Source organism: Fistularia commersonii, chromosome 17 (genome assembly GCF_037954325.1).
Source record: "Fistularia commersonii isolate RoL2024-O1a breed Wild chromosome 17, RoL_Fcom_v1.0, whole genome shotgun sequence".
NCBI lineage: Eukaryota > Metazoa > Chordata > Actinopteri > Syngnathiformes > Fistulariidae > Fistularia > Fistularia commersonii.
Window position 1 is genome coordinate 2,184,926 of NC_141300.1, and position 9,739 is coordinate 2,194,664.

Sequence of the window (9,739 nt, forward strand, 5' to 3'; positions counted from 1 at the left end):
ATGTCTCTCCAATGGGCGGCGCCATGGCTCTGCCTCTGCTTTGGCATTTCAACGGTGACCGGCGGTATGTGCACTGACCTGGAGACAAAAATCACACCTAATTTAGCAAAAGTACTGATATATAGTCAATGGATAATATTGTGTAGAAGGGATGCCGGTAGGATCACCGCTGGTTTAGTGGGTGTACCGGAGCCAACCCGGGCCCAAAACTCCCTCAGAAGAACAGCCTTATGTGGAGATTCGATCCTGATCTCCACTGACTAGTACATTATTCCCAACTCTTAGACTGAAACAAAGAAATGTCTCCTTTCTTTTTGCAGGTATGAGTCCAATGGTAACCAAACTTACACCGCTGAAGAGCAAAATAGAAGAGATCCCCGATCACGACAGCCAGTTCTGCAGCACGTGGGGGAGCTACCACTTTAAGACCTTCGATGGGGATTTCTTCCAGCTCCCCTCCACCTGCAACTACATCCTGGCATCCCACTGCAAGGCCTCCTACGAGGACTTCAATATCCAGCTCCGGCGACAGGAGACAGACGGGGTCACCTGGATTAGTCGGGTCATCATGAAGCTGGACGGGGTGGTGGTGGAGCTGGCCAAGTCCTCCATCAGGGTTAACGATGAGATGTGAGTCCGCCGCCGCTGACAGTGCAAATGGTCGCGGTGGTTCGTGATCTGCGGGGTTAATTTTGTTCTGTTTTTTGTTCCTCTTCACTTCTAGCGTCAAAATACCCTTCAGCGAAGCTGGAGTTTCCATAACAAGAACCGGTACCTATGTTAAAATCAAAGCCAACATTGGATTAGTTGTCATGTGGAATGAAGAAAACTCTCTCTGGGTATGTCTGATCATATGGTTGCATCTAGATATATACATATCCATACAAATGTATGATTTTCTCTAACTCCTGTGCTCCATAAAGGTCGAACTGGACAACAAGTACAAGAATCAGACCTGTGGCCTGTGCGGCGACTTCAACGGTCTCCGGAACTACAACGAGTTCATCGACACCAGTAAGTCAGCTGCCGAATCCCGAGGTCCCGAGCGTTCGGTGTTTCCATTTACCGAACGTTGGTGTCCCTGTAGATACAGGGTTTTCGCTGACCACTGAAGAGTTCAGTGACTCCTGGATCAACAACGGTCCCACGGACAGCTGCGAGAAACTCCCTGCGGTCTCATCGACCTGTGAAAATCTGGTACTTTTATATCCCTTCGTTGTAGCTGACCACACAGAAGCAGAGCTGAGAAGTAACTTGACCATGCTTCACAGACAAACGTCTACAACCAACGATGCAACGACCTTCTGTCCGGACCCGCCTTCTCTAGCTGCACAGAGCTGATCGACGGCTTGAGCTTCCTCGCCGCCTGCATAACGGACCTTTGCCACAATGACGGCAACCCCTCCAGCATCTGCTCCACCGTATCGGAGTACTCCCGTCAGTGCGCCCATGTTGGTGGCAGCCCGAAGCAGTGGAAGACGGAACAATTGTGCGGTAAGAACAAATGAAATCAAACGGAAATAAATGAAATCCTCAACGGTTTAACCATTATCTGTTTCAAACGGCTGCATCTACATTTCAATTCCCCATTCACTCGGACAGGAAAATCGTGCGAGTTCAACATGGAATACAAGGAGTGTGGAAGTCCCTGCAAGGACAGCTGCAGCAACCAGCAGGCCAGTCAGGTCTGCGAGGATCACTGCGAGGACGGGTGCTTCTGTCCGCCTGGTAGGCCTTTCTTCTTCCTATAAGACCATCAGTGCTGGCGGGTGTCGTTTGCTTTATTCAGCCTCCTTCATCTCCTCCTCCACTTCTGCATAAGGCAAAACAATATCAAACATAGTCGCCTTCTTAGCATAATTGTTTGAGTCATTTTTTTGACAATTTGATTTTCTTTGCCGATAATTATTATAAAAAGGTGTCAAAATCGTAGTAATATGGAGTATACATATATATATCGGTCTATATTTGAGTTCAGGTTGTTTTATCTTTCACCAAAGTTTGTCGAATAAATCCAAGATCACCTTCTGGTTCTTGACTTTTTACCCCATCATATATCCCAAACATTCAGATCTTTGGTGGCCTTTACTTCTGAGCTGCAGCATCAGAACCTGAAGTTCCAGCTGGTGCTTGGAAATCTCACAGATGTGTTGCTTCATTTTTATTTTGCTTTTTTAATCTGAATATATTTGCGGAACTGAAATGCCGAGCTTAGGGATTCAATGGGTTTGTTGAGATTCCCTGTGGTTTGATAAGAGTATCAGGAAAGGTGTAGAGGACAGAGCAGCCATGGTGTCTGAAGAAAGGGGGGGAAGACATGCAGGCAGCAGAGATGAAGATGGCGAGGTTCCTCTTTGGGAGTGAGGACGCTGGAGAGGATCATGAATGAGTTGATCGGAGGACGAGAACATGTTGGATGTTCTGGAGATAAAGCTGTTTGGACATGGACAGAGAAGGGAAAGTGAAAGACGCTGCAGTTGGAGCTGCCGGGCAGGTGGCCAAGAGGAAGACCAGAGAGATGGAGGCATGTAATTGGCTGTGGGTTAGGTGGAGCCACTGGATTGGCTGTGAGTTAGGTAGAGGCATTTGATTGGCTTTGGTAGGTAGTTGCAGATAATCGGCTTTGGGGACCTATGACGGGAGCAACCCAAAGGACAAGAAGTTTGTTGGTATTCCTTCCCAAAGCCAGGAAAAAGAATATTATGATACAACATGTATATACACCTCTATTATACTCTTAATTTTCAATCGATGTTATGTCACTATTTTGATATATCACAGTTTACCGCACAATTGACTGCAAGGTAACAATATCCCTTAAGAATACAATTAAATTCAACATTGAAAATCAGCCTTAAAATCCTTTCAATCTCTCTCAAACAAAACTATATATTTTTTTAATTTTGTCACAGGGACCATCCTTGACGATGTCACCTACAGTGGCTGCGTTCCGGTGGACGAATGTCCCTGCCAGCACCAGAGCAAGCTCTACAAGTCCGGGGAGTCCTACTCCAAGGCTTGTGAACACTGGTAATAACTCGTAGACCCAGGGAGGGGTTTTATTCTAGTTCTGTTTGATGGAGGGAACGGAGACATGATGTGACCTGCTCTTTGTTGACAGCACGTGCACACGAGGCCAGTGGAAGTGCAAGGACACGGACTGCCCAGGGGAGTGCACTGTGCTGGGCGGCTCCCACATCTCCACCTACGACGACAAGACCTACAACTTCCACGGAGACTGCACCTATGTTCTCTCACAGGTGGGCATTCCCAAAACCACCTGGTCTGAAAAATGAATTTGCAGCAGCAGGGCAGTGGTGATTAAACGCTTTTTGTCTTCCCCACTTCAGGACACCAGCGGTACCTTCGTGGTGCTGGGAGAGCTGAAGAAATCTGAGAGATCCACCCAAGCCACCTACCTGGCTTCGGTCTCTCTGCAGTTGCAGAAGTCCAAGGTGAAGGCGACTGAAAAAAAGACATTGAAGTTTGGGATTAAAAGGCAGAAGTTTGAACACTTTAAAGTGATGCAAGATATTTGTTCTTCGAGCAGCAGGCAATTGCGGTCAAAGCCAGTGGGGATGTTTTGTTCAACAAGGTGCATTCTCAGCTGCCCCTCTTCACCGGTGAGTCATCGGCCCACAAAGTCAACCCTGTTTATCTATCAGATTAAACCCAGTTGCACCCCTTTCTCCTGCTGCAGATGATGTCACTGTCTTCAGCCCGTCCACGTTTTTCATTATCATCCACACGACCTTCGGCCTGGATTTGGAGGTCCAGCTCAAGCCTGTCATGCAGGTTTACATCAAAAGCAGTGTTTCCTATAAAAGGAACCTCACAGGTGCGTTTTCATCCTTTTGTCTTTTGCTTGTTTGCAAAGACGATCCCTGATTGAATCACTGCGCCATCATGCAGGTCTTTGTGGGAATTTCAACGATGTGGAGTGTGATGACTTCAGAACCATCAGTGGACTGAAGGAGGGAATTGCTGAAGTCTTCGCCAACACCTGGAAGAACGAGGCGGTCTGTCCGGACGTAACCTGCTCGCTGAAAGACCCTTGCACTGAGAGCATTGACAGAGGTGGGTCAGCGTTTTGCTTTTGGACCTCCGTCCCGCCAAGACCTCCTTGCTAACCTCTCCACACCGCTTTGCAGAGAAGTTAGCCAAAAAATTGTGCTCCTTGCTGACCGACCCCAAAGAGATTTTCTCCAAGTGTCATTCAGAGATAAACCCTGAGGCCTATCAAGAGGTGAGGATTCTTTGCAGATGAAAGTCTTGTTGGTGCAACTTGAGCCCCTTTGGCATCATTTTTTTTCTTTCTCTCACCCCCTCGCTCCGCAGAACTGTATTTACGACACCTGCGCCTGTGACAACAGCGAGGACTGCATGTGCGCAGCCATCTCCTCCTACGTTCGTGCATGTGCCACTGCCGGAGTCTCATTGAGCGGATGGAGAAACAACATTTGCGGTGCGTTTCACCCAAAAGCATCAAATAAAGGGACACGTTTTTTACCTTAATTCAATGCCGTTGCTCCTTCCCAAACAGAAAAATACACCAACTGCCTGCACCCCTTGGTATACAGCGATCAGCTGACAAGCTGCAGTCCCACCTGCCGCTCCCTGAGCCAGTCGGACCCCTCCTGCGTGGTCAATTTCACCCCAGTCGACGGCTGCAGATGTGCCAAGGGGACTTTCCTGGACAACAACGGGAAATGCGTGCCAGCAGCACAGTGCCCCTGCCACGTGGGCGACATGGTGGTGCGTCCCAGGCAGTCCATCCAGTACAACGGACAAACCTGGTGAGGATTTGAGACATTATCTGCACAGAGTTAGGATGTCAAACTGCCTCATTGCACAGCAGGGTTGGCAAGCAAAATGTACTGTTGAAGTGACACATTATGTTGTTGTTCAAAACTGATAGTTACACCTAAGCAAGTGAGGTACCGGCCTTTCCTGAATATTTCTGTACAGATCAGCAGACTTGTCACCTATTTTGAAATTGTCAGGCTTGTTAGCCAACGGTCAGTCTGCAGAGGATGGACTTACAACATAGGACAAAGAAGCTATTTATGGAAGTGAGTTGGCTTAATATTAAATGACGCAGAATATCCCCAGAGATGAGAGAGTGGTAAATGGTGCAGACTTCAATGGACATGTCGGTGCAGGCAATAGAGATGATGAAGAAGTGATGGGCAGGTTTGGTATCCAGGATAGGAACCCAGAGGGACAGATTATGGTTGACTTTGCAAAAAGGATGGAAATGGGTGAAGTGAATATTTTTTTCGAAGGTAGGAGCACACAGGTACATCTTGTATTATGACTCTGGTGACGAGGAAGATCAAGAGGACAAAGGCAGAGCAGAGGACAAGGTGGTGGAAGCGTTATATGGTTTTCAAGTAGGAGTTGAGAAGGACACTGGGTGGTCAAGGACAGGTTCCAGATGATTGGACAACTACAGCGATAGTCAGGTAGGAGAGTACTTGGTGTGTCATCTGGACGGAAAGTGGATAAGGAGACTTGGTGGTGGAAGAAGTGCAGGGATATATACAGAGAAAGTTTGTAGCAAAGGAGAAGTGGGAACAGACGGGGGTACAGGAAGATACAGCGTAAGGTAGAAATAAAGGTAGCGAAGGCAAAATAAAGGGCGTAAGATAACTTGTATGCTCGGTTGGACAGTAAGAAAGGAGAGAATCATTTATGCAAGTTGGCTAAACAGAGAGACAGAGGTGCAAAGGATGTACAGCAGGTACAGGATGGAGAGGGAAATATATTGACGGATGGGAAAATGGAAAGAGTACTTTATGGAGTTGATGAATGAAGAAAATGAAAGACATGGAAGGGCAGAAGAGGTGACTATTGTAGACCACAAAACAGCAGAGATTAGTAAAAGTGAAGGTAGGTAAACAGTCTAGAGCAACAGAGAGTGTGGAAAAGAGGTAAAGAAACTGGCTCAAGCTGGACAATGATAATGACAAAATGACAGGAGGCAGCTGGAGGTTGCAGAGATGAAGATGTTGAGGTTCTATTCAAGAGTGACGAGGATGTATGCCTGTGACCTGGAATAAGTCCATCAGACGGACAGCACATGTTAGATGTTTTGGAGAGAAAGTCAGAGAAGCCAGACTGAGATGGTTCAGTCATGTACAGAGGAGGGATAGAGAATATATTGGTAGACGTATGGTGGATTTAGAGCTGCCAGGCAGGAGGTCTAGAGGAAGACCAAAGAGAAGATTTAAAGCCATAGTGAGAGAGGATATAAAGTTAGTTGATGTGAGAGAGGAGGATACAGCAAATAGGGTTAGATGGAGATGATTGATTCGATGTGACGACCCCTGAAAGTAAAAGCCAAAAGGAAAAGAAGAAGAAGTTGGCTTAATCTTAAAGCACAGGTTAAATTGCGGATTCCTCGAATTGATATAGAACACTGAAGATGGAAGAGTTTTCCCTTTCCTTCAGTCTCTTGTCGTTCTCTTTCAGCTCCTGTCACAGTGGACAACTGACCTGCAACGGAAGCCATGGAGAAAGTAGGTGAACAGTGTTTCCCCAACACGGTAATGCCAAGCCCACGTGCAATGGCCTGCTTTTTAACACTCGGCCACTGTCTTTAGTCTGCAAGGAGCCTCTGGTTTTCTTCGACTGCCTGAAGGCAAAGGCAGGTGACCAGGGATCGGAGTGCCAAAGAAGCTGCCAAACCCTGGACAAAAAATGTGTAAGACTAGCTTCTGTGTGTCCTCTTCATGTCTACATGGTTGTGGTTTGAAGCAATATCAGAACACATACATGCTTTTGTTTCACTGGACAGGAGAGTGAACACTGCGTCTCGGGCTGCGTCTGTCCGGCTGACCTGGTGTCCGATGGTAAAGGTGGCTGTATTAAGGAGGACGAGTGTCCCTGCATGTACAACCAAAAGTCCTACAAGCCTGGTGAGACCACATCAGTGGAGTGCAACACCTGGTGGGTATCGAGATGCAGATACAGCTCTGCGCACCGCTCCATGGTTGTTTTGGTCACAGCCTCTTAGCTTCTGACCCACAATCCCTCCACATTATCAAACCACAGCACTTGCAAGGACAGAAAGTGGCATTGCACAACAAATGAGTGCGATGCAACCTGCACCATGTACGGAGAGGGACACTTCATCACCTTCGATGACAAGAGATTCAACTTCAACGGCGACTGTGGCTATATCTTCACTCAGGTACGCTTCTGAACTCATGGCCATTGCGATTTTTCATACAGCAAAAGCGAGGCTTGCTGTGCTGAAGTCTACTGTCTTGCAGGATTACTGTACGGAGGGCAACAATGGCACCTTCAGAGTCGTGGCCGAGAGCATCCCATGTGAGACCGGCGAAAGCATCTGCTCCACCGCAGTCAAGCTCTATTTGGGGGTAAAAGCCACAGGAATAGAAAGAAGGAAAATAAAAAAAAATGTTTCTAATGCAACCAGAGAAATTTGCAACTGCTCCTTTGCTTTCAGAACCATGAGATTGTCCTAGCAGAGGAAAATGTCAAAGTCATCAAACGGAGCACAGGGAAGGAAATACCCTATCACATCCACACTGTCGGCCTGTATCTCGTCATCGAGGCGAAAAATGGCCTTGTTCTCATCTGGAACAAGAAGACAACACTCATGATCAAACTCCGCTTCGATCTCAAGGTGGGGGTACCAGGGGTTCAGTCAGACTGATTCTTCATATAGCTGTAGCTCTGACTGATGAACCTAAACTTGCTGTGTCACAGGGGAAAGTATGTGGTCTGTGCGGGAACTATGATGGAAACATCAAGAATGATTTCATCACCCGCAACAAGGAGGTGGTGGTTGATGCCCTGGAGTTCGGAAACAGCTGGAAAGTGTCGCCCACCTGCCCTGATGCGGGCACAGTGAAAAACCCTTGCAAGCTGTACTCACACAGGGAGGCGTGGGCACTGAAGCACTGCAGTATCATCAAGAGCGAGGTCTTTCAAGGCTGCCATACAAAGGTAAAATGAGCCCCATCATTGGATACACTGTGAGCAAATAGCTAGTACTTTAATCCCAGTTGGCTGTTCAGCTGGCAGTTTAGTCTCTACTTGGGTTGATGACGGCATTTCTTGCCAGGTGGACCCCAAACCCTACTTTGACGCCTGTGTCAGAGACACCTGCGCCTGCAACTCAGGTGGAGACTGTGAGTGTTTCTGCTCAGCTGTGGCGGCATACGCAGCCATCTGTAATGAGGCTGGGGCCTGCGTGAAATGGAGGACGCCCACAATATGCCGTGAGTTTTTTATTTGTATCCCCATGTGGAGAGAGTCAAAACAAAATGTCCCCCCAAAGCGCAATTCCCCATGGTGGAAGCTTCTGAGGAGCATAAGGAACATTCAGGGTGTGAGTCTTTGCTGCTCTGTTAATTGGCCCCCCTTCTGTCTCACCAGCGATGTTCTGCGATTACTACAACCCCGACGAAGAGTGTGAATGGCACTACGAGCCGTGCGGAAAACCCTGCATTAAGACGTGCAGGAATCCCTCTGGAAAATGCTACACTGACATACCACCACTGGAAGGTACAAGCACAGTGAGAAAAGTGGTCCAAATCACTTGCCTGTTGTTGTTTTTCAGTGGTGCCTTCTAAAAGGAACATTTGTCCGTTTTTGCTTTTTGCTTTTTTTTCTCCAGGTTGCTATCCACACTGTCCAGCAGAAAAGCCTTACTTGGACGAGTCAGAGATGGCGTGTGTGCCAAAGGAAAAATGCGGCTGCTATCATGATGGGAAACATTACAAAAATGGAGAAATCATGCCCACGAAAGAAAACTGTCAGAAATGGTAGGACACTTTATTTGTTTTGTTTCACTTTGTGTAAACGATGATAACCTTTCCATTAGTTTTAAAAGGACCTTGTGAATTCGGGGTGGTAAATGATCACAACTTTGATAATTGGCATGAAAATGTGCACATTGTTCTTGCTTTTGCGTAAAAACATTCCTCTTCTTTATTTTCAGTATTTGCGCCTCAGGTGTGGAGTGTACCCGTGATGTCCAAGGTGGCAATGATATATTGAATGTATGATTAAAAGGATCTTGCGTTCATTCAACAAAAATATTGATCGCTGTCCCTCTCAATTGTATTTTGCAGAATGTACTTGTATCTATAAAGGGCGTGAGTACAAGTACAATGAAACCATCTATGAAACCCATGATGGAGATGGGACGTGTATCACAGCAGTTTGTAGAGAAGATGGTGAGATCAGAAGGGATGCAAAACCCTGCATTTCAACCACAACACAACCAACCACAACCTTCTCTTTCGAAACAACTGGTAAGTGTAAAAAAAACAAAGGTAAACATGATTTCTATAGAACACATTTCAATCCCTGTAAAAAGGAAATTTGAACTGAGTTTCTCTTTTGGACTATGTCAGAAGCGACTACGACATCAACACCAGAAACTACCAGTGAAAAACCGAGTAGCACACCCCATACCACAACGGCCCTCCAGCATACAACATCCACAGGAGAACCCACACCAGGAACAACAACAGAAAGACCCATCACCACTACACCCACCACCGTCCCAACCACCACAAAAAGGTCTTTCCCAATAGACGAGACAACTACCTCCCTGGTCACTACAACAACTTCTATTACAACCCCAGAAATAGCCACCCCAACAGAAGATAACTGCTACAAGTGTGAGTGGTCAAAATGGCTCAACAACAATTACCCTGAACCCGGCCCTGAGGGTGGAGATTATGAGTCTGTCTCCAAC

General features: G+C 46.9%; 1 protein-coding gene across 1 annotated transcript in view; it reads left to right on the top strand.

Moving 5' to 3' along the window:
- The window catches only part of LOC147224729 (uncharacterized), a 28,430-nt gene continuing 18,691 nt past the window's right edge, over window positions 1-9,739 (top strand). Inside the window, exons 1-28 of the mRNA XM_086163662.1 lie at window positions 1-64; window positions 321-630; window positions 725-839; window positions 924-1,014; window positions 1,088-1,197; window positions 1,272-1,494; window positions 1,603-1,728; window positions 2,913-3,030; window positions 3,122-3,260; window positions 3,351-3,455; window positions 3,551-3,623; window positions 3,701-3,838; window positions 3,913-4,077; window positions 4,152-4,246; window positions 4,339-4,465; window positions 4,544-4,796; window positions 6,475-6,521; window positions 6,606-6,706; window positions 6,800-6,951; window positions 7,057-7,195; window positions 7,278-7,385; window positions 7,475-7,654; window positions 7,738-7,977; window positions 8,096-8,252; window positions 8,410-8,538; window positions 8,651-8,798; window positions 8,975-9,015; window positions 9,108-9,290. Of these exons, the coding sequence (XP_086019788.1) occupies window positions 1-64; window positions 321-630; window positions 725-839; window positions 924-1,014; window positions 1,088-1,197; window positions 1,272-1,494; window positions 1,603-1,728; window positions 2,913-3,030; window positions 3,122-3,260; window positions 3,351-3,455; window positions 3,551-3,623; window positions 3,701-3,838; window positions 3,913-4,077; window positions 4,152-4,246; window positions 4,339-4,465; window positions 4,544-4,796; window positions 6,475-6,521; window positions 6,606-6,706; window positions 6,800-6,951; window positions 7,057-7,195; window positions 7,278-7,385; window positions 7,475-7,654; window positions 7,738-7,977; window positions 8,096-8,252; window positions 8,410-8,538; window positions 8,651-8,798; window positions 8,975-9,015; window positions 9,108-9,290 (3,877 nt within the window). The remainder of the gene's footprint in view (window positions 65-320; window positions 631-724; window positions 840-923; window positions 1,015-1,087; window positions 1,198-1,271; window positions 1,495-1,602; window positions 1,729-2,912; window positions 3,031-3,121; window positions 3,261-3,350; window positions 3,456-3,550; window positions 3,624-3,700; window positions 3,839-3,912; window positions 4,078-4,151; window positions 4,247-4,338; window positions 4,466-4,543; window positions 4,797-6,474; window positions 6,522-6,605; window positions 6,707-6,799; window positions 6,952-7,056; window positions 7,196-7,277; window positions 7,386-7,474; window positions 7,655-7,737; window positions 7,978-8,095; window positions 8,253-8,409; window positions 8,539-8,650; window positions 8,799-8,974; window positions 9,016-9,107; window positions 9,291-9,739) is intronic.